The 24,630-nt window shown below is 41.6% G+C and overlaps 1 protein-coding gene across 4 annotated transcripts in view; it reads right to left on the bottom strand.

Moving 5' to 3' along the window:
- Window positions 1–24,630, bottom strand: part of GOLIM4 (golgi integral membrane protein 4) — an 83,527-nt gene that overhangs the window by 25,626 nt on the left and 33,271 nt on the right. For 2 of the 4 annotated variants that reach the window (XM_005675353.3, XM_005675352.3), the window contains exons 2-7: window positions 10,148–10,222; window positions 8,899–8,948; window positions 7,019–7,072; window positions 5,052–5,202; window positions 997–1,079; window positions 378–461 (exon numbers count right to left, since the gene is read on the bottom strand). In XM_005675353.3, coding sequence (XP_005675410.2) covers window positions 378–461; window positions 997–1,079; window positions 5,052–5,202; window positions 7,019–7,072; window positions 8,899–8,948; window positions 10,148–10,222 — 497 coding nt within the window. The remainder of the gene's footprint in view (window positions 1–377; window positions 462–996; window positions 1,080–5,051; window positions 5,203–7,018; window positions 7,073–8,898; window positions 8,949–10,147; window positions 10,223–24,630) is intronic. The other 2 variants (XM_005675355.3, XM_005675354.3) reach the window with 1 other exon arrangement.

Here is a 24,630-nt window from a genome sequence, read left to right as displayed (position 1 = left end):
AAAATCCTATAGATAGTATAGCAAGAATCTACATAGGTCTATATAGTGGCAAAAAACCACGCGTGTGGGATGAATTCTCTGACTCAGACAAGTATTAGACTACTGCATGTAGGAGCTGGTGGAGGGTAGAAAAAGTCGTATGAACCACACTGCCAGTGCAGGGAAAAAATAAAAAAAACTAAAGAAAAGAAAAAAATCAAAGCTTTACTTAATATTCTCTTGATTGAGTTTTGAAAGCATGCATGATCTTCAGGATCAGGAAAGCTCTGTCCTAAGGAATTCAGTGAAGACTGGCCTTTAAGAGACTGCATGCATAGAGGAATTCAGAAATGTTAAGCAGACTTAAAAGAACCCAGAGAGGCTGCTACCCTTCTAACCTGTGCAGCAGCTAGTGCACTCTTGTGGTCTTCCAAAGTCACTACAAGTTGCTCATGCTCGGAGAGTAAATTCTTATGCTGTTGCTACACAAAAAAGAATTTTACACGTTGAGTTTTGACATTCTGGGACAAACTCCTCTTGGGCAGGTAGTGATATGGCCACTCAAACATTGCTCACTTGCTGGCTTGTTTGCTGTTGTAGCATTTGATAAGCTCAAAAATCTTTGCAGAGGGAAGACCATGGTTAAGGTGGTAATCCACAATCTAAAATGTGTTACCCAAAAATCATAATCACTTACAAGGAAATCAAAACAGGAAGAAAAATACCTTTAGTTCTTAATAAACCTTTGCAAATAAAAAGCTTATTAAGATTCACCCATGTAGCAAAAGAATCATTCCAGTGCTAATGCAAATGCTGAGATTTCCAGATCATTCTTTAGCTTACAATGCACAAGAAGTAATGGGCAGGTTCACTTTCTGCAAAAGCCCAAAATAACAGTGTGGATTGTAAAGCAGGTCAAGTAGTGAACGACTTTTAAAGTCACTGCAAAGTAAAGCAGGCAAACACAAAACAATCAAATGCTGGGGTTTTTAGGTGGTTGTTGTTGCTTTTTTTTACCTTGACATCTTGCAGCTGTGTGTGCATGTCCTGATGCGCTCTCCTCAGTTGCCTGTTCTCTTCTCTCAGATTGTACACGGTTTCTATTTTAGAAAAAGGAAAATCATGCATAAAGCCCTGGGCCTCTCAGGCTCTTGATTCTGTTATTTTCCTAACTAAAGCCTCACATAACTTTTTCGAAGATCGTTTTGACCTTTGACAGTACAATACTCCAAGTCAACAAAGCTCGGCACCATTTTGGGATGTGGCACAGGTTCAGCTGGACAGCCCAGTACAGTCTGACTCAGGGGCTTAGATATGCTTGAACAAGCCATCTGGCAGAGAGGTTAAGGATTTTTAATTACTCCTGAGCTAAAAATCAAATATTTCTGTTAATAAGCAAACCCTTAGGAATGAAATATAATGGGTAGGGGTCATCTAAGATTTTAGTCTCACCATAAATTAAAAACAAAGCTATCAAAAAGCACAAACTGCATCTCTCATCAGTTCAGTTCAGTTCAGTCGGCTCAGTCGTGTCCAACTCTTTGCGACCTCATGAATCGCAGCACGCCAGGCCTCCCTGTCCATCACCAACTCCCGGAGTTCACTCAGACTCACATCCATCGAGTCCGTGATGCCATGCAGCCATCTCATCCTCGGTCGTCCCCTTCTCCTCTTGCCCCCAATCCCTCCCTGCACCAGAATCTTTTCCAATGAGTCAACTCTTCACATGAGGTGGCCAAAGTACTGGAGTTTCAACTTTAGCATCATTCCCTCCAAAGAAATCCCAGGGTTGATCTCCTTCAGAACGGACTGGTTGGATCTCCTCGCAGTCCGAGGGACTCTCAAGAGTCTTCTCCAACACCACAGTTTAAAAGCATCAATTTTTCGGTGCTCAGCTTTCTTCACAGTCCAACTCTCACATCCATACATGACCACAGGAAAAACCATAGCCTTGACTAGACGGACCTTTGTTGGCAAAGTAATGTCTCTGCTTTTGAATATGCTATCTAGGTCATAACTTTTCTTCCAAGGAGTAAGCATCTTTTAATTTCATGGCTTCAATCACCATCTGCAGTGATTTTGGAGCCCAAAAAATTAAAGTCTGACACTGTTGCCACCATTTCCCCGTCTATTTCCCATGAAGTGATGGGACCAGATGCCATGACCTTCGTTTTCTGAATGTTGAGCTTTAGGCTGACTTTCTCACTCTCCTCTTTCACTTTCATCAAGAGGCTTTTTAGTTCCTCACTTTCTGCAGCCATGAGTAATTTCCACAGTCCTCCAAAGGGATTTCAGTTACAAAAGCAACTCAAGAAACAAATAAGAGACAGACACCCTATCTGCTCAAAAATTCTAAATGTATTTTCTTTCTCCCACAGTTGAGTTCTTGACTGGTCTAAATTCTTCCTCCAATAGCTACTGGACAATTCTTTCCACAGTTACAATGTGAGACTGCAGTGATAATAGTGAAATCTTAAAACCTCCCCACCACAAGCCCTACAATTCAGGGAACAGCCTCTTGGTAATTTCCCCACATTTTCTGTATCTGGAGATTATTTGTTATGAACTGGTAGCCCCTGGGCCAACACACAGACTTTTTTTTTGGCCCCTGCAAGTGTTAGCCAACATACAGTGTCTTCCACATTTGAAGGGTAGTCACCAAGTAAAAATCAAGAAGCTGGGTCTCATAAGATTCTGGCAACATCAGGCTAATTCTCAGCAGAAGTTAAATGGCAGCTGGGTCATCACATGATTCATTTTCCAATGGGAGATACTGTCGACAGTGAGGGGGTGCTGTTTTAGAATGCTGCTGGGACAGCAGCAGGTGTGGGCCTGCATGGTACTTGGCAAACTGTCCCTAGAGCGGCAGCCACTCCCTGCAGGCAAAACTTTACTGTCTCCAGGGTGGCCCTCAGCACTGCAGAAAACTGCCGTTCACCACGTCGCCTCACGTTCTCTGCCCACTTTCACTCCGTTAAGAGTCCCTGCTTGATCCCTGGGCACTGGCTTTATGACTACATTTGGGAAGAGATCAAGAAGAAGTGAGAATGTCGCTAGTGGCTGTCCACCTGTTTGTAACAGCGGATTTTCTCAAACATCAAAACAGGACACCAGCAGCAATCCAAGAGGACCCCAAGTGTGTCACAGGCTGGATGGGCCTTCAGTCTACACACGCACACATGCAGTTGAAATACAGGGCTGACTTTTAAAGGAATTCAGTTTATAACTAAGGACAGTGTCTCCTGTGCTTTTGCTGTGTGACCGTAAGTTACTTAACTTTTGCAGGCCTCAATTTCTTCATTTGTTGAACTGAGTTAAATATAATGCCTACCTGCCAGGTTGTTATAAGGCTTAAATAAGATAGCCGCATGAAGAGTTTCACCCAGTACTGACACATAGCAAACGTTAGTTGAGTGTCAGCTCTTATTATAACCATAATGATGAGAAGAATCATCTAAGCTTATATGGTATCAACTCATCGTTATCCATATTCTAAATTCTAAACTCTCTCCTCGTGTCACATTAATCTACCAAAGATCACTCGGACTACACACATCATGGTTTGCCATGACAGACCCTCGTCTATCACAACTTACTGTCAGGGACCATGATCAAACAAAACTGCTGATGTGGAAATCACTTATCAAGTGTCATCAAAGGCACTGCCATGTTAAGTTGTTTAAAATTTCTATGAGAGATGTCTTCTAAATATTAACTGGCACCAAAAACACTACTCTCTCTCGCTCTCCGTGCTTCTGTCTCTGTCTCTCTCTCACCATCCAGGAGACTGGTAGATTCTCTCTTCTGATGACAAGAGCCCCAGAACTGACTGCACTTCTCCTTTTGTTCTGGATCCCAGGATGTTCAGACCAGCCATCAGGCTTCAACTGTCTGAGTATGCAGAACTCACATACAAGTGTCCTCCTATTTTCCCCGGTTCTGATTTCTTGATAAAATTTTACTACACATGCACTGAGTTTCAAAGAAGGGCATAAATATAGAGTAGACATAAGGTAACATGCCTTTTAAGCCTCTCACTAAAATTAAATGAACTAAATTATGTGAAGTATGCCAAGGTCAGGCACCTAGAGAATACTTACAATGTATTCCTATTATTTTGGAATACCATTATTAACCTATTATTTTGGAATACTGAGAGACAAAGCACAGCAAAAGAAAAGTGCAGAAAGTCCAAAGGACCTATCACGCAGCAGATTTCTATGATGATGTTTTACATAAAACCAGGAAATTGTTTGGCACAGTACAATTAACTAGATTATAGAAAACCTTACTCTGATTTCATCTTTGTTTATGTAAGCACCATGTACCTTTTTAAACCAAATCTCACACTTCAAACTTATGCAGGACCTGAATAGGAGATTGTAGAATATGCTGTTGCCCTTTTTCAGAACTCATATGTACTCAGAAGTGACGTATTTCATTTCATATTACTGTGAAAATACCTGATGCTGATATTTATGGTGGTTAGCATATATTGAAGGTTTGCCATGTACCAGTAACTGTATTAGGTGCTTTGCATAATTTAATCCTCATACCACCTCTATAAGGTTAATACTTTTTATGAATATCCCACTTTTACAGATGAGGACAATTAAGTCTGTGGAGATTTATACAACTTGCCAATGGTTATAAAACTAGTCATTGATTCACCAGGGCAGGCAGATTTCAGAGCCTGAGCTTTCTGAAGTGACTATTAGTGATCAATAGAGTCTTTGTGTCCCAGTGGAGATCTGGAAATCTATCACTGTGACTGGGGAGCACTAGCGGCATTCTGTGGGTGGGGTCAGAGATACTAAAAGTCTCACAATGCACAAAAAGAACTGTCTTGCCCAACAAGACCAATATGCCCCATTGAGAAACACTAAGTATTCTTTACTGTTTCCCTAAACAAACCCAGAGAGATCAGTGTGAAATATCATAAAAGAAGTAGCTGGTAAAATACCACATGTAATATAAATAAATCACCAAGCAAACAAAAGTCTCTTGTTCCATTCAAACATTAATATGAGTATTCATTTCCATGCACACTGGCTCATTAGGTTTCCAAATACCTTTTAGCTTAGAAAGCTCTTGTTCTTTCTCCTGCTGCAGCTGCAGGTATCTCTGCTTGTGGTCATTAAATGTCCTACTGAAGTCTTCTCCTTGTCTGCGGTGTTCCTCTTCCAAGTCGCTGTGTTGCTTCTTTAGCTCCTCGTGTTGACTCTGCGAAGATGAAAATTTGAGCAGGGATATACATTTGTAACTGAGCAGGACCCCATGGGGCTTTCCTGGGACAGGCCTACCCTGTATCCTCTGCTTTAGCTCCTCTCTGAATTACCTAGATAACAGTATTTGATGCCCTTTTCCTGAGTTGTTTTGTAGATGTGAAACCATCCCCCTGCCTTCCAAATGGAAGATGTTAACTGCTTGATGACCATGAGCATACAGCCTCAGGCCTCCTGGAGCCTAAGGACTGATAATGCTCACTCCTGTGACACCACCCTGCTACCTCACCATCAACCAATCAGACACTTGTGCACAAGCTGATCACAGACCCTGCAACCCCACTCCCTCACCTGGCTTTTAAAAATGCTCTGCCAAACCCTTGGGGGAGCCTGGGGGCTTTTTAGGGCATGAGCTACCAATCTCTTTCATGGCTCTGCAATAAACCCTGCTCTGCTCCAAACTCTTATGGTTTGGTTTGTTTGGCCTCACTGTGCATTGGGTACAGAGAATTTGCACTAACACATTCTCTAAATCAGTCTGTCTCTCGATATCACTGCCTTTCTCTTGTAAGAAAGTAAGCACAGATGAAGCAGGCTTCATTTTCCTGACTGCTTTAAATTTGTGCAGCTCTCTTCCATTTCCTTTCCATTTCAAATGAATAGTTTGGGATCATGACCAAAAATAATTTTCTCCTTAATTTTTAACATTAATGTGAACAACAAGAAGTTGGAAGTTTACAAGAATGATGGAAAAGGAAAGGATCTGGGAAAATTCCCAGGGACTCAAGTTACTGTGGAAACTAGGCAAAGCTAATGGAAAAATGACCCCTCCATGGAGCCTCTAAACTGTCTTTCAATCTGATGTTTTCCCAGCCATGTTTTTTATTTCCCTTCTTTGATTATTAGCCTTTCTGGTAACCCAGTTTATAGAAGGGGGAAAAAAACGACTTTTTTCCCTTTGGGGGGAGTAAAAAAAAATCGATTATTTGTAAAAATGATTCTTACTTATACTACTCTAGATTATAATACTGTAATCACAACCTAGATAAATTCTATAGTCTCCAAATGCTCAACGTGAATGGGTGGTCTGCTTTAATTCACGTATTGCTTTCCTGAGAATAGTAAAGATTCTGGTTTCAATAAAAGACATATACCCTACTGATACAGGAGGAAAGACAACGCCAAACAAAAAGCTGGGCACTGGTTGTTGGAGACAACGGCACAGACTTCCTGCTGTGTGGGTGGCATAACAGCCGCTGCTCACCTCTTCTGGCCTGACACAAACAGTGCATCTCTCTCTCTTTTCTTCAGTCTTCCTGACACACAACAATGAGTTTCATCCAAGAACCAAGGAAGGAATATCTTTAAATATAAATTGTGCTCCTGTGGTAGGTGGGCCACTTATGACACATTAGTAACAGGAAGACAGCATTCTAATACTTCTACTGACTCCACTGTGTCTAAGACTACAAAAAAGAAAAAAAATTTTCAAGAAAAACCACTCTGAGAAATTAGATAAAAAACAAATGAAAATCCTTAAAGGATAAAGAACAAACTCAAAAATTAAGTGACCAGAGACCCTGATTTATAAGAAAATGAATAATGAGTTAAATATGTCCTTTGCTATCAGGTGATAAACACAATGGAGCATTACAATTATATATCACCTTTAGCCAAAAATGACTTTATTATACCATAGCTAAGCTAAGTCACTATCATGGTACAAATCAATTATCTGTAAACTTTCCTCAATCACGTAAGTTACTTAGTTAACCCCTTCATTCATTCATGAAAAACACCTCTAAATTACTCACCTTCAGCATCTGATGTTGAACATTCAATGCGCTGTACCTGCTATTAGAATCTTGCTGTAAATTGAAAAGTAAATAATTAACAAAAAGATAACACATTTGGTTCTTTTTTGTTAAACAGAACTTAAAGCTCTTAATGAATGGTTTTCACTTGTTCATGTGTGTAAGTAAAAATGAATTCTAAGCTGGAGCCAGGATGCTTCTGAGGTCCTCTCTTTACTTCATAGCAGAAATGAAGTTTTACATTCCTCTCAGTTTGCTAGACTTTAATGATAAAAAAGCAGGGCGTGGAATTATAAAACAGCAGTTTGAAAGGGCCCTTGGAGGTGATTTACTTCCACTCTCATATTCAGAAGAAAAACTGAGGCCAGAGGCACAGGAGAGCTTGTCCTGAGACACAGGACTACATATGGCTGGTAGCTTGTGCCTGGTGTTCCAGTGGGAACAGGAGAGAAACCAGCAGAGACCAGGCCTCACAAGCTTAGAATGGGTTCCAGAAAGGGAGAGAAAAGGCACTTTTCTTCCTTGAGCTCCCATGGGTAAGAAATTCCACACACATTGTGTGTGTGTATACTCAGTCATGTCTGACTGTGTGTGTGTGTACTCAGTCATGTTTGACCCTGTGATCCCAGTGACTACAGCCCTCCAGGATCCTCTGTCCATGGAATTTTTAGGGCAAGAACACTGGAGTGGGTTGCCACTTCTCCCTCCAGGAGATTGTCCCTACCCAGGGATTGAATCCACGTCTCTTGCATCTCCTGTATTGCAGGCAGATTCTTTACTAGAGCGCCAGCTCACAGAGAGAAACAGAAAGGCTAAAGGAACAGGCCTAGGGCAAACGTCTCCTTTAGTAGCAGAGCCAGGACAGAACCCTGAGCCTTAGCGTCCAGCTGAACTCCGTGCTCCAGCAGCGTGTTCTTACATACCAGTGGAGCATCTTCACATTCGGAGCTCACACATGTCCAGTCCTGGGCAGCCACAGCGGGTCAGTGTACAAACCACATCTGCCAGTTTTCTCTCCCCAGGCTGCTGTGTTTTTCCATCTTACGTGCCCCACCTCTTACTTTACACCATCGGCAGTATAAGCACAGCTTCATTTATTTCTTTCATGTTCTTGCAACTTCTAAAATGGACCCCATTTTTGCCTTAACACTTTTTTTTTAATCACTTTACCACTTTATTTTAATTTGTAACATATTACATTACAAAATGCACAACAGAACACACATGATTTTGACTAGGTCTTAAAAATGCAAGTAAGAGTGAAAAGCCAGTAACCTCCTAGTTATTCAAGGAACTGACTCTTCTCAGTTCTAATACCCCACACCACCAGTGCTTTCGTCAACCAATACTTACACGTTTTTCTTACAGTAAGAGAAAAAAGTGTTTTTCCCTAGTTAATTTGGACTTAAAAACTTTTTTTAAATGTCAATATCATTTATTTATCCATTCATTTTACAGATGTTTTTGAACATTTGAACATGTGAACTCTAGGCCAGGTATTGTGTTAGACATTACACAGTAATGTCTCTGCAAGTGACAGTAACAGTGTGCAAAGGCAAATCAAACTAAACATCACATTCTATAGAAAAGAGAGACTATGGATGAATAAATACATGAATCTCTCTATTGTGGAACATAAAGGGTATTTTCAATTTATCACTATCGCCAATAATGTGATAAACAAAGGACGGTAGGTTTTAAAGGAACAATTTTTAAAGTCTTCCTCTCAGAATTTTGGGGGAAGGAAGGAAGGAAGGAAAGGATGGAGGGAGATGTATTTCAGTCCTAATGATCAACAGAGTAAAATGTCTGGAGACTTTATTTCCCCCTCTGTCAAGTTTTGTGAAATAAAAAACTAAGGGAGAAAAAAAACAACTTACCCTTCCCTTATTCAGTGTTTCTTGTGCTTCTAATTTATAAACCAGAAAATCTAGAAAATACAAAATGGGGAACATAATTACATTAATTAACTCTATCAGTATAAGTTAATTCATTGTGGCATTTTTAAACATCTGAAAAAACAAGGGCACATTTTACTCAGACCTAAACAATCTACTTGATGATACACTTTATTTTGCCTTTTAATGCTTGAAAAGTTTTCCTCCATACCTTAAAGCTGTGAATCTTGTATCAACAAAATACACACTATAGCCAACTGACTAAAAGTGCACTTAAAGTGTGGACTTGGGTGATGAACTCGCCTTGAAATGAAGGAGAAAAAAAACAAAACCATGCAGTGCACCTAAGGACAGAGATGATTTATGCCAGCCACTAGATGGCGCCCTAAAATCATTCAGGACCTGAAAAGGATGGAAACCATCTTTAACGCTCTTAAAGCTTTATTATCCACTAGATGGCTCTACAAAATCACTCTGCATTTGAAGAAAAGGAAAATCCAAACCCTATCAGAGCATTTTAATAATCTAAAAACTTCTCAGTAAAACATTCCAGCTCATACTGTCCTCCTCTGTTCTCCCTCCTTCTACCCCATACCAAAGTAATCATACAAAACACCACTTCAATCTAATATTTAACCAAAAAGTTGAAAATGAAAATAAGAATGCAGGTAACTTCAAATCACAAGCTATACAAAGTCCATGCTTTTTAGAAAAATTCTGATAAAAATCAACAGCATTGATTTTTATTTAACACCTGTGCTAAATGTTAACTTTTCAAAACAAACCAATCGGCTATGCCAATAAAGTCTTTAGCACAAGAGAAAAACAGGTCTGTAACTTAAAAGATGTCATGCAATGAGATCGAAATCAATTATGCTATAAATGCATATATACATATATATATGTATACATAAAGTTTGTCATATTCTGGACTGCATGGTATTACTTTCCCATATGTCTGTTAACAGATGTTAATAACATATACAGTATTCAAATGAAAAACTGTGTGCTATTTCTGATATATGAATGACCTCAAAGAGGCACAAACTAAATGAAAAATTCTAAATCCAATCTTGAGCAGGAATTATTTTGTTGCACGATGTATAGCATATTGCTTGACTGACTTCGGGTGATTTGAAAAATTTCTAAGCAAGAAAACAGTAAAGCAAGTACAATGTACTTCAAAGAAGAGCATAAAAAATGTAAAACACGAATGATATTATTTACTTACCTTCCTTTGCTTTCTTATGCTCAAGTCTTTCCTTTTGCAAGGATTTCTCCAATCTTGATCTGTGTTCATACACAACTGGAAAAAAAAAGTTGAAAACTTTTCTTTAATAAATCAGAAATTCTAAAGTAAAATCAACATCAATTTTCAAAACAGGAAGAAGATAGTTTAGGGTCCTTTCACAATTAAAATGAAAATACACGCCTTTAATCTGCGTGAAAGATGAAAACAATAATAGGTGTAATGCTCAACTGACTCCTATATGGTCTGCCCCTCTGTAGAAACAACACTGTGGAAGAGGCTTCCACCTTCTTGGCCAGTTCCTTGTTCTCCTGCTTCTGGAATGCGAGTCTCTGTGGGGTTCCCTGTCTCCCGCTGGATGAGCATGTCCACTCTCCACACTTCAGCCACCATCTGCACAGCATTTACCCCCATCTGTGTGTCCAGCTCCCACCTCACTTTCAGGCACTAGGAGAATATTTACACCCAGAGATCCCATAAGTGCTCCCAAGTCAACATGAGCTGACAGTGAATTAGAGCTGCCTGACACAGGTTCCACCCTTGGCTTGGGAAGTTCACCTAGAGTAGGAAATGGCACCCGCTCCAGTATTCTTGTCTGGAAAATTCCAGGGACAGAGGAGCCTGGCGGGCCACAGACCACTGTGTCACTGAGTTGGACAGGACTGAGCACAGCACAGCAGTGGAACGAGCTGAGCAAGGGTGGGTGTGGAAAGCTCAGCAGCATACCAAGGTTTGCTGAAAAAGGAGGTGTATTCCCCATGTCAGAGAAAATGCAGGCGAGAGGGCCACAGAGACGAAGGAGGGAGACTGTCCCCACTGAAGAGCCTATAACCTGTGCCATGCCTGCATGTTCAGCTGTGTCTGACTCTGCAACCCCGTGGACTGTAGTATGCCAAGCTCCTCTGTCCATGGAATTTTTCAGGCAAGAAAACTGGAGCGGGTTGCCATTTCCTACTCCAGGGGATCTTCCTGACCTGGGCTCAAACTTGCATCTCTGGCTGGGCAGGCAGATTCTTCACTGTTGAGCCACCTGGGAAGCCCACAGGATTGACATCTGCCATGGCAGGAAACCCAAGGCAAGCCGATGTCGTTCCACAGGACCTTCCTGCACTTTACCAAGCCCACCTCCCCAGTCTATCCTGAAGAAGTGGGAGTTGCCTGGTGAGGGGAGGAAGGAGTGCTGATGATTTAGGGGGAAAACAGAGAGAAGCCCCTGGGTACTTCCTCCCTCACTACAGGCTTCACGTCTCCAGGAAACAGGAGCTGCAAGAGAAGTTTTACCTTTAATGAAAAAATAAGTATTATTATACTGGACTAGGCCAGATATTACTAAACCAAGACTGTATTTATGGATAAAAGTTATTGAGAAAAAATATATATTTTTAATCTGAGAGAAGGTGATACAAAGTAGTGAAGTCTGTCTTAGATTTCATGCAGGGACAGAAAACTCAAGCCCACAGAGTAGTGGTTGGAACAGGGGAGAGAAGGAGAGGATAAACCAAGTTTCTGATGTGCCCTTTAATCCTGTTTGCTCAGCATTATGGTCACAGATGATCTCACTCCCTGGCAAGCTCAGCCAAGCTTGCCACTGGGTTCTTTTCACCACCTCCAGCTCTTCACAGCTACCTAAGATACAATTCAATTGTCAACCACTGACTGACCCTTCAGTGTGTCAGTTCAGTTCAGTCAGTCATGTCCAACTCTTTGTGATCCCATGAACCACAGCATGCCAGGCTTCCCTGTTCCTCTCCAATCCAGGAGTTTATCCAAACTCATGTCCGTCGAGTCGATGATGCCATCCAACCATCTCATCCTCTGTCTTCCCCTTCTCCTCATGCCTTCAATCTTTCCAAGCATCAGGGTCTTTTCCAATGAGTCAGTTCTTCACATCATGTGGCCAAAGTATTGGAGCTTCAGCTTCAGTCTGTTCAATGAATATTCAGGACTGATTTCCTTTAGGATTGACTGGTTTGACCTCCTTGCAGTCCAAGGGACTCTCAAGAGTCTTCTCCAACACCACAGTTCAAAAGCATCAATTCTTTGGTGCTCAGTTTTCTTTATAGTCCAACTCTCACATCCATACACGACTACTGGAAAAACCATAGCTTTAACTAGATGGACCTTTGTTGGCAAAGTGTGTACAACTGCTCCAAACTGCTGGCCACTCAAAAGTTGCCACGGTCACAGCAATCCCCTCCCTGACCCTCTTCCCCACCTTTCCCCACTGCCTGTCCCCCACCCCTGCCAGGTACCAGCTATGGGTGTCCTTCTTCCAATATGGCCATCATCTCCAAGGTCCTTCTCCTTCTCCCAACGCTGCATCTCTCATCTTGCCTCCCATGTACAGCTGCTACTGCCAGGGCTCCATCTGTGACTCCCACAGCCCCTGCTCCTCTGCTCAAACCTCTGCTTACTTCTCAGTCCACGACTGCTAAAATGCCTGCCACCACCCAGACTGGCCTGGTGTTGTCTCCTTTGGCCTGCCCCAAACTCATCTTCCCTTTCGTCTCAGCCTCCCAACAGTCATCCAAATAACGACCTGCCCCATTTCCTTTCTCCACTTGGGTCCCTATTTTCTTTACAGATGATCCTTCAATCTCCTCCAATGCTGTTAGTATAAAGGGATCTCATCCGACTCCACTTTACCCAGCACCGTGATATGAGTAGAAATGCAACGTGAATAGCCATGGGCCTTGGCCTCAAGAAGCTCTAGTCTAACAAGGGAGATATATTCAGCAATTTTAAATCAGAGCTAACTGCATTTGGCATAATAAAAGCATATTTAAGCCCAGTGAAAGAGAAGGGTGAGCTCTGGAAGGAAGGGGAGTGAGGGAAGACTCCTGGCTGGTTTTGAGAGTTCACAAAGTTCTCCTGTGGTGGCGCCACAGGAGAAAGGCATTCCTGGAAGACACCACAGGGACAAAGGTGCAGAGGTGATGAGACTGGACCAAAGGTGGTTGTTTTCCAAAAAGCTGGTTCCAAGTCCACTGCTGAGAAATTGCATTGCTTTTCAAACATATAGGTGTATAGTATATACGTTTCTTGGCCAATTTCTAAAAGTCTATTAAAACCAAGAGTTTCCTTGGATTGGTGCTAATGCTACCATCTTGAATGACATTTGGAATGAGGCATGGAAAACAAAGATTAGTGCTGTGGAACCTCACCAAGCCAAGCCCAGAACTGTGTGCTCACAGTTTTTGAAATTTTCAGTCAGGTGGGAGAAGCCTACAGGGAAACATAAATTACAATGTTGTCATGATACACACAGGTGAGAACAGGATGCCAGGAGAGCATCTAAGCTCCCAGCTGGTAGAAAAAACACTCCCTCATCTCCAAGCCACTGGCCAAAGTGCCCACGGTCTGGGCAGTGGCTCACAGGAACATAAACATGCCAGGTAATAGGGCTTAAACATACCTTTATTATGCTGAATGGGTTCACTAACTAGACATATCATGGACAATTTCAGCAAGCACGTGCATCACTTTCAAAGAAAGGTGAACAGGCACTGTAGTCAAGATCTTGCTCTAAAGGAAGCGAAGTGGCAGCAGGGGTCCTGAGTCCAGGGGCTCCTGAATGGAGGTCAGCACCTCTAGGGGAAGACAATCCAGGCTAGCAACACCCAAGATAAAAACAACAAAAAACCCAGCAGCAGCAGCGCAGTCAAGAAAACATCTGTGAGGGAACTGTTAGTCACCATCCCCAGACACCTCAGACTCTAAATATGAACTATTACCGTGGGAAGGTAAGAATGTGGAAAAACGCTGCATTTACAAATTATAATCCTGTGAAATTCTTGACAATAAAATACAGCAGCATCACTCAACATTATGTGGTACTTGGTCATCATGTAATGCTTATCTTTGGTTTAGGAAGCAGAAAACACTTCTGCATCTGCAGAAATGCATCTTCATTGGGGTGGAGGGTCCACAGGGAGTTGGTGGATAGGGTGAGGAGAACTGGGGGATGGGGGAGACATGGTTCTGCGCTTTACTCTCTTCCCTGCGATTCAGTCAGGAGGATAACATGCAAACAGCTGGTACAAAGTACCCATCGACCAAACTTAATCACACAGCTGTCTGACAATTATGTGCAGAATGGGAATTTACACATTTGACGTGTAAATTCTAGCTTGTCTCAACAGCTAGAAGATTCTAGGATACATGAAAGTTAGAAACTTTCATAAATAACCTGAAGAGATGCTATACAATGTCCACAAAGAGGCGAATATATCTGTGGATTACAGTCCACAATCAAAGGTCTTAGGAAATCTGAGGCATGATCATGAATACATAAAATGGCATCATTCATAGAAAAACCTAAGGCAAGAGAAATGTGTTTTTGCAAACTGCAGCAGAAAAAAGATGTGGTAAACTGGAATAGAGGGTATGTGTAGAAACCATGATGTAACTGTACTATTAATATTAACTTACTCAAAATTGGTCAAGCCATTATTAAAGCACCAGCTTCTCAGTTCAGTTCAGTCGCTCAGTCGTGTCCGACTCTGCGACCCCATGAATTGCAGCATGCCAGGCCTCCCTGTCCTGATATATAACCTAAGAATTCAGAAATGGTTTGAGGGTTGCAGAATATTACTGAGGAGGCAGGTGAGAGAATGGAACAGCAGTGACTGACAGAAGGTTGGAGAAGTGCTCAGAAAAAGGAAAACAAACTGAAAAGGAACATTCAGTTCAGTTCAGTCACTCAGTCGTGTCCAACTCTTTGCGACCCCATGAATCGCAGCATGCCAGGCCTCTCTGTCCATCACCACCCAGAGTTCACTCAGACTCATGTCCATCGAGTCCGTGATGCCATCCAGCCATCTCATCCTCTGTTGCCCCCTTCTCCTCCTGCCCCCAATCCCTCCCAGCATCAGAGTCTTTTCCAATGAGTCAACTCTTTGCATGAGGTGGCCAAAGTACTGGAGTTTCAACTTTAGCATCATTCCTTCCAAAGAAATCCCAGGGCTGATCTCCTTCAGAATGGACTGGTTGGGTCTCCTTGCAGTCCAAGGGACTCTCAAGAGTCTTCTCCAACACCACAGTTCAAAAGCATCAATTCTTCAGTGCTCAGCATTCTTCACAGTCCAACTCTCACATCCATATATGACCACAGGAAAAACCATAGCCTTGACTAGATGGACCTTAGTTGGCAAAGTAATGTCTCTGCTTTTGAATATGCTCTCTAGGTTGGTCATAACTTTTCTTCCAAGGAGTAAGTGTCTTTTAATTTCATGGCTGCAGTCACCATCTGTAGTGATTTTGGAGCCCAAAAAAATAAAGTGTGACACTGTTTCCACTGTTTCCCCATCTATTTCCCACGAAGTCATGGGACCCAGATGCCATGATCTTTGTTTTCTGAATGTTGAGCTTTAGGCCAACTTTTTCACTCTCCTCTTTCACTTTCATCAAGAGGCTTTTTAGCTACTCTTCACTTTCTGCCATAAGGGTGGTGTCATCTGCATATCTGAGGTTATTGATATTTCTCCCGGCAATCTTGATTCCAGCTTGCGTTTCTTCCAGTCCAGCGTTTCTCATGATGTACTCTGCATATAAGTTAAATAAGCAGGGTGACAATATACAGCCTTGACGTACTCCTTTTCCGGCTGAGAAAACCATGTTAGGTAAAGGAAAGTGAGAGTAAAAATTAACCCTTATAACTGGAAATTCTAGTAAGAGAGAGAGAAGAGGCAGGTGGTAATGTAACGATCAAAAGCACACACTCTGGTGTCTGGGTTCAAGTTCATGATCCAGTCCTTACAGGGCAAGATGCTGAACTTCTTTGCATTTCAGTTTCTTTATATGGCACATGGGAATAACAACAGTGCCCATCCCTTTGGGTGGCTGTCAGGGCTAAATGAGTTAATTTACATCAACTGCTTCAAACACTGCAGGGCACAGAGCAAATGCTAGAAAATACTAAAATATTTTCTGTCTGTGATGGCTTAAAAGTGTCAGAAAATGAGTCAGGTGATTCCCTGAGCTCTTTCAACCCTACAATTAAAGTCTAATAATAACAAAGCAATTAAACATACACACACATATACATATGAATTGAGAGAGAGACTTGAACAACAATAAAATATTGGTCTCAGTTTCTTGTTACTTAAAAAAAATTCCCTTAAAAGGGGGGAGAGGGTTGTGAATATACTTTCTAATAGTTCAGAAAAACTTTTAAGCCTATTTTTAATAAAACTCGAAGGACAGCAAAACAGACCAGATGGAATCTTTGTATTCTTACAGTTCTAGAAAATGTCCATATCAATTAAACACATACATATACCCACACTACCTTTAATTCTTTAACACACATTCTCCAGGCTTTGCGGCTGGTGATTTATCTAGGTAGGTTTACTGTTTCGCTTAGGAGGAGGATTGCTAATCAATCCTTGTCACTTATCTCTATTTTTCTATTTATACTCTGAAGTCAAGGGCATCAGTCAAGATGAAATCATACTGTTAGAACTTTTGCAGCAAAAAATGTATATAGTGAATATGCTCAAAGCACCAAACAGGTTCCAGGAAAAATAATTTTAAAAATAATGGTTCAATCTTGGCATTCAAGATCGCTAATGCAGACCAATACTGTAACCAGGACAGGATGTGAATCACAAGAACTCACAAGAAAAAGATGAAAACCCACAATACTCATCATCTCCCCTGCTTACTGACAAGGAGTTTAATATTTTCCATGCAGTAAAGAATGGAAAGAGTTTTTATACCTCTCTCAAAACACTCAAGAGTTTAAAAACATGCCAGCTTCCTACAGCAATTTTCCATTTTAACTGACTTCTATTTGAAAGGCAAAGAGAAATTAGCTGTCCTTTGTCTATGGGACTTCCCAGGCAAGAATACTGGAGTGGGTTGCCATTTCCTTCTCCAGGGGATTTTCCTGACCCAAGGATCGAACCCACATCTCCTGTGTCTCCTGCACCGCAGGTGGATTCGTTACCTCTGAGCCACCTGGGAAGCCCGTGTATACCCACTTAAGGGCAAAACATACCATCTATAACACTTCAGGGTAAACTGCTTCCACTCAGAAATTAGAAAGCAACACTTTAAACAGAAAACACTGCTAAGCATTTTAACACCTTAAGCCAAGAAAGGGCAATGTTTCTTTGGAATTTCTGTGAAATTTTGTTCAGTCCTGATGATAACAGAAAATTTTATCTTTATTTAAAAAACAAACAAACAACTGAGTCTTGGTAGGACAGGCACGCTGTTCAACTTGTGAAAGCACTGACTTGTGTCTGTATCATTTTAATTGCTTCCATTTCACCACCATCACCAGGCCAACCACTGGCAACAAGAAGAACCAAGAGATATGGGGCATCAAGTGCCGACTGTCACTGGAGAAGCCCAGTTGTCTATGAAGCCTCTACTGCAAGATGGTGTCTCCTCTTTTCTTTGAACAGGGAAAGCAAGCAGGAAGCCCAATTGTTGAGAGCTCGGCTATTTTTATTCTTGGTTTTCTGTTGCCTTCCTTCTACAAGTATATTAGAGAACCACTGGAGACAGAAAACTAGGAAGTGATGCTTTTTAGAAATGACTATGAAAGCTTGTATCACTGCTATACCCTTAAGAGCCTTAGCTCTACGCTTTTTGAAATTTTAGGGAGAGTGAGCCTATAATTTCAAAATATCTTAAATAGCAAAATTTGAACCACGTCTTCCAAGTGTCATTCTTCATAAATCTACTTAGAATCAAGCTTTAAAATCACCACCAGCAAATCATTTTCGTAGCCTATATGGCAACTGAACATTCTTCTATTTAATTTTTCAGCACTGCTTTATTATAAGACATAGGTTGCAAAAAATAATAAGCTATTTGTATTGTAAGCTGAAAAGAATGAGAATCATTGAGTAGATCTGCAGCAATCTCTTCTGAGGACGGCAAGTAAACTAGACATTTCAACTATGCCTTCAGATTCGCAATCAGATTGATGGAAACAAATAGCCCCAGGTCATTCACCTTAAAACCTAAGTAAAGAAACAAACAGTGGGCCAACCAGAGGTGTAGAGTTGGTATAGAATTTAAAGGCTCAAGAGACAGTTTTCTGTGACAGTTAACCAGGGGTATTCTCTAATGCACATTAGTGAAGTCTCCTTTATGTACAGTTGGGAAGGTCCCCTGGAGGAGGAAATGGCAACCCACTTCAATATTTTTGCCTAGAGAATCCCATGGACAGAGGAGCCTGGCGGGCTACAGTCCAGAGGGTCGCAAAAAGTCGGACACGACTGAGCGACAGATATATTATCATTTTACAGGTGATAAAAGTTAAAATGAACAAGTCTGTGCTCTGATAATTGTGGCTGAAGATCTTTAAGATAGCAAGACAAATGACATAAAAGGAAAACCAACTGAAATCATCACAGTTCTCAAGACACAATACTTTTGAAGTTTCATTTTAGTTTGGATTTTTAGGCCTAAAATCATTGTTATTTATCTTTAAGAACATTTTTGATTGTGTTTCTAATTAGTCAGAAGCTGGGTGGAACTCCCCAACTTGCCTTCCTCTGCTGAACAAGTTAGTAATTTACACAAAGTCAGCATCATCTTTCTTCCTTCTATCCTTCCCTCTTTCATAATTTAATTTCATATGAAGTCTAAGAAAGAATATCAAATATCTCCCTAGAAAACGACCCAAATAAAACAAGTACAAAGACAAAAGAAGGGGGACAATTATCACCATTTGGAGGATCACATAGGATCCCCCCACTTCAGTGTCTCCGCCCCAATCTTCCCTCGAGGTCTGCTCAAGCTCTCTGCCCCCTCCCCATGACTCCACTAGGACCTCTAACCCCTGAACAGTTAAGTCCAGCTTTGGCTTTTCACCCATTCCGGTTTTACTTCTTCCAGTACAATTCCGCATTTCCAGTCTGCTCAACAGTGCATGTGTGAACTGAATTATTAAAGAACCCTGTCCTGCGGTTAGTTCCCTTTGCCAAATTACATCTTTGTATTGCAGGCCTGGGGGCAACACTTTCCAGTGGCTTCCTGTCATGCCTTGAATGAAGCCCAAAGCCTCACGAGGCTTCACTCCACTGTCCGTCCTCTGCTCCAGCCACAGCAGCCTCATTATTCCCTGAACACACCAGCGAGCTTTCACCTCAGCATCTCACACTGCCTCTTTCTCGTGCCCCGCTGCTCCTCCTCACCTCCCTCAGATCTTCACTAAAAAGACACCTTCTCACCCACAACTTTCTTGGACAACCTAAGTTTGCAACCTGCTTCTCACCCTCAACGCTTCTAGGGTCCTCCCCCACTTCATTTTTCTCCTTACTCTTTTAACTCTTTCTACTGTATTTTTTGCTTTATTTATTGCCTTGCCATCTCGCCAGAATATAAGTTCAGACAGGACAAAAAATGTCTGGTTTGATTTATCCCTGTTACAGTGAATTACAGGCACTGAATAGGTAATGAATGAACAAATGATTGACCAAATGAATGGACTATATATGCCACGAAGGCTGGGATTGGCTGCTTCTCTTTCCTTCTCTTCTATATCTCCAACCCTTACTACCACTTCAGTTCCAACCCCCCAACTCCTAATACCTAGCAAGATTCAATAATACTTGTGAAATGATTGAATGCATTTAGAAGATAGGTCATTCTCTTCCTCATTTGCCTGCTACCCTTTAAGTCCCAGTATTTTTAACTGAATTTCCATATTTTTAGGCTCACTGACTCACACATCCCAGAGAATAGACAGGTAACAGAATAGATTAAATATACATATAGGCTCATAAGATTAGCGTTTAGTTAAATCACAGCCAGCCCTGAAATATAGACGCTTTCAGAAAGCCAAGAGGAAAAAAGGACAGTCTGATTAGGTATTTTTCTACTGCATGGCAATTGCTATACTATTTTTTTTTTAACTGCACAATAAACTTCCTATAATAGTTCACACAAGTGTCTATTTTTAAGTTTGCTAATGCATACAGTTTGTGAAGTTGTTTAAATGGAAATTTTAACCATGATTTGAATTGGTGCTTTACTGCCTTTCCTATTTTGGATAAAACTATACCCAAGCTTTCCCTCATGATACTATCTAACTGAGATTTGCCTTTTTTCAAATATGTACTGGCTGATTTAAGACATATGTCTTCACACAAGTCTTCTCCTTGGCATTCTTTCAAGTGGTGAGCTACTAATAATCATTCTTATTATTATAGGAAACCTACTCATTTTTCCTGAAATAATTCTCTTAGGTGCTCACAGGTATCACAGCCCAGCAGTATTCCAGGCACCTTGGGAGACACTAAAGTATAAGATTTACTCTTATAAAAAGTCTCTAATCAATAAATTTGGATTGGGAGAGGAGGTTAAGAAAGGTAAAACAGTAAGAAGACAATCCCAACCCAGGGATCGAACCTGGGTCTCCCGCATTGTAAGCAGATGCTTTACCATCTGGGCCACCAGGGAAGTCAAGAAGACAATTGGAGATAACCGAAGGCTAGACGTCCCTGGTGCCTCAGAAGGTAAGGAGTCTGCCTGCAATGCGGGAATCCTGGGTTCAGTCCCTTGGTTGGAAAGATCTCCTGGAGAAGGAAACGTCAACCCACTCGCAGTATTGCTGCCTGGAAAATTCCATGGATGGAGGAGCCTAGCAGGCTACAGTGTATGGGATTGCCAAGAGTCAGACACGACTGAGAGGCTTCACTTTCGTTCTTTCTAAAGGCTCGGTGAGCCAGGATGACAGAATAACCTGCTGAGCTAGCAGATTTTTACACCTAATCTCTATGTAAGCTAAAAAAAAATTATCCTCCTGTCCCATGAAAAATGTAAAAGTTACATTCTTGAAGGCCTAAATAAGTACATATGAGCAAATATTGGCTTCTCTGGTGGCTCAGACAGTAAAGAATTCACCGGCAATGCAGGAGACCCAGATTCTATCCCTGGGTCTGGAATATCCCCTGGAGAAGGAAATGGCGACCCACTCCAGTGTTCTTGCCTGGAAAGTCCCATGGACAGAGGAACCTGGTGGGCTACACGGGGTTGCAAAACAGTCAGATATGGCTGAGAAAATAACACTTCACATGCATATATACTAGAAACTTAAGAACTCACAGTAACAGAAGTTATTCTAAAATCAGATTAATAAAAATAGACCCTCCAAAGTAATATTCGTATCTAAAAATCAGATTTCAGATGGACTGCATCACAACACTTCAGGAAATAATGCATGACAAAGATGATTAGGTTTCTGGTATCCCAAAATTGAGGGCATATAAGAATGCTCTTCGGATGGGCTAAAATATGCAAAAGCACACTGGTTTTTTAATGAACCTAAGAATTTATGCATAAACTTTCAAAATCTATGTGCTTGGACCAAACATGAAAGACATTATTTAATTTTCTTAAGTTATCTAGCTTCTTCATGGAAACCTGCCTCTATGGACACTTCAAGTAATGCCAACAAAGAGGGAAAATCCAGAACTCAAGTATCAACCCCCTTGTATAAACCTGTATCTAGCAGCACACCCACAACTCAAAAAGGGTGAGCTGGGCTGCAACTGGCTTCTTCAAATTGGTGCAGCAGTACATAAGCACTTCCCAAATCATCCAGACTCCCAGTGTCAAGTCTTCACTTCAAATGTGAGAGTCTGCAACATTTCTTGGGAAAGTCTTCATGAAAACCTGGCTTATTAAGAGATACTATGTAAAATCTCTTTATCTATTGCATCCTAACTATTTCATTCAACAAATCAAACAAATATTCACAGAGCATTTACTACTTTGGGAATATATCCTGAGCACAAGGGTAGAAAATACCATATTTTCTACCATTCTCTCTACTCATATTCTGCAGAGAGATAAAAATAATGACACAGTCAATGGTATATAAGAAGTTAGTGAATGCCACGGGAAGAAATAGAAAGGGTAAAAGAGACTGGAGCTGTGGGAAGAATGGATCAAGTTTCACTTTTAAATAGGGTGGTCAACATAGACTTCATAGAGAAGGAGCCAAGACTTGAAAAAAGTGGAGTTGGCCCTCCAGACTCCTCAGGGTAAGTGTTTCAGATATAAGGAGCTGGAAGTGCAAAAGTCCTACAGCGAAAGCGTATCTATTAAGCAGGGAGGCCAGAATAGCTGAGGCAGAGTGAGCCTAGAAGGTTAAAGGGTGAAGGTGGGGAAGGGGGCACATGGCAATGGGTCTTACAGAACCTTGTGAAGACTTGGCTTTTACTCTGAGAGAAACGGGGAGCCAGTGGAGAATTTTGAGCAGTAACATGTGATGTTCACTTACATAAAAAAAATAAAATAAAATAATGATCACTCTGACCACATGCATGCAAGATGCAAGTGGGAAAGCTAGTTAGTAGCAGGTTTCTGCAGTCATCCAGGTCCGAGTGTAACGATAGAATAGAACGGTGCAGAAGCCTCAGCCAGTTCTGCATTTAAACTGAAGGTAAAACCAGTGCCTGTGATCAGCTGAGATGAGGAAAGTCACCATGGACTAGGATTATGAGGAAGACCAGGAATAACACTTTGGTGACTACAGAGTGATTTACTGGGCCTGCAGGGGTCAGTCTGGACTCCCAGAGGGAACGTTTGTGTGGATGTTTCCTTCCAATGGAGGATGTTTCTTATCTAAAGGAGAGCAGCAGACAGAGACAGAAGACAGAGAACATGTGAAAGCACTGCGGCAAACACAAAAATAATGTTTGTAGTATTCCTCAGACTTCCCTGCAAGTAAGAAGAACTTCCCTGCAGTGCTTGTTCATCACACAGATTCCTGGGGCCCAGCTAGAATCTACTGAGTCAGGATTTCCTGGGAAGAGTCTTGATAATCCCAGGTGGCTTTAAAGAACCTGCCTGCCAATGCAGGACTTGCAGGAGACGTAGGTTAAATCACTAGGTCAGGAAGATCCCCTGGAAAACGAAATGGCAGCCCACTCCAATATTCTTGCCCGGAGAATTCCAAGGACAGAGGATCCTGGTGGGCTACCATCCACAGGGTCGCAAAGAGTCAGACATGACAAAAGCGACTGAGCACGCCCGTGCCGTCTACGGTGAGAGACGGCAGGACCAGTTCAACCTCGCCTGTGGCAGTGGGAGACAAGCAGGTGGTTCCCGGAAGAGGGCAGGCGAGCGCATTTTTGGGTGCTGGTAACATTGAATTCCTGGTCTGATTCCACACTGTCTGCTTTGTGAAAATTCACTGAGCTATATATTTAGAATTCATGTACTTTTCTGAATGTATATTTATTTAAGATCATGGACTTACTATTTTCAGTTGTTGTTGTTTAGTCGCTCAGTTGTATCCAACTCTCTTGCAATCCCATGGGCTGTAGCACATCAGACTCCTCTATCCATGGGATTCTCTAGGCAAGAGTACTGGAGTGGGTTGTTATTTCCTGCACCAGGGGATCCTCCTGACTCAGGGATCAAATCCATGCTTATGTCTCCTGCATTGTCAGGCAGGTTCTTTACCACTGAGCTACAAGGGAAGTCCTATTTTGAGTTACATATTATAAGTGAAATTAATAGTGCAATAGAAAACATTCAGATAGATCACTTTTCCCCTCCATCTGTGTCACCCCAGCAGTTTGATTCAAATTCTTCACAGGCATGTCTGGCATCTGTGTCTGCATCACCTCAGGTCAGTACTTCAGTCCTCTGACAGTTTGCTAGAGCATACTCATCTTCACTAGAGGAACAGCATTTGTGAAATTTTCCATCTGATGCTGTCACTAGGTAAGTCCTAAGTCACAGATATTTGGTAAAAATTAGGAGAGCTGACATCTCCGTTTGTCTTGTAGGTGCAGATTCACGCTTTCAGTAGCCCTAGCTCCTGAACGTTTTAGGGGTGAAGGTTTTCCGTTTTGTTTTTGCCTGGTGGGGGTAGTAAAAAGGCTTATGTATAAAGACATTTTGCATTTATAACTGTGAGATCACATTCCTGGGAATAAATGCCCACACTATCTTTAATGCTGCCACATCCTCTAAAAAAAAAAAAGATTTTGTCAGGTGCCCTCCATAAATATCTGGCCGCATTAAACAAGGTCATTTTGGGCCAATGCATCTTCCTCACACAGTGCTCTGCTGTTTAAAATAAAGCAATTGGGAAAGCACCCAGAAATAGCAGAGGCTTTGTACTCACACCAGTACAACGAGATCCCCTCTTTTCTGAGGAGTAATCTTGCAGGGTGAAGGGAATTTCACTTTATAATATTCAAGTATAAGCAGTAATCACTGACAGGGAGATGAAGGCACAGAAGCAAAATATATTTAAGAAATAAATGCAAAATGCCTGAGTGACTGACTCAAAGTGCGTTATGAAAGTGGATCCAAGGATGATGCAAAGATTTCTTCCTTATGCTCCTGTGCAAAAGGAGGGTCCAAGACCAAGGAAGACAGCAGGGGTTGTAGGAGGGGGGCAGGGTATCACGCATCTCATGGAGGACATGTTTAATGCCTGATATGGACACCAGAAGAGTACCAAAAAGTTTTAAGAATAATCA

The sequence above is a fragment of the Capra hircus genome, chromosome 1, assembly GCF_001704415.2.
Source record: "Capra hircus breed San Clemente chromosome 1, ASM170441v1, whole genome shotgun sequence".
Lineage (NCBI taxonomy): Eukaryota > Metazoa > Chordata > Mammalia > Artiodactyla > Bovidae > Capra > Capra hircus.
The sequence above is the reverse complement of the archived record's forward strand: the minus strand, read 5'-3'. Positions and strand labels throughout refer to the sequence as shown.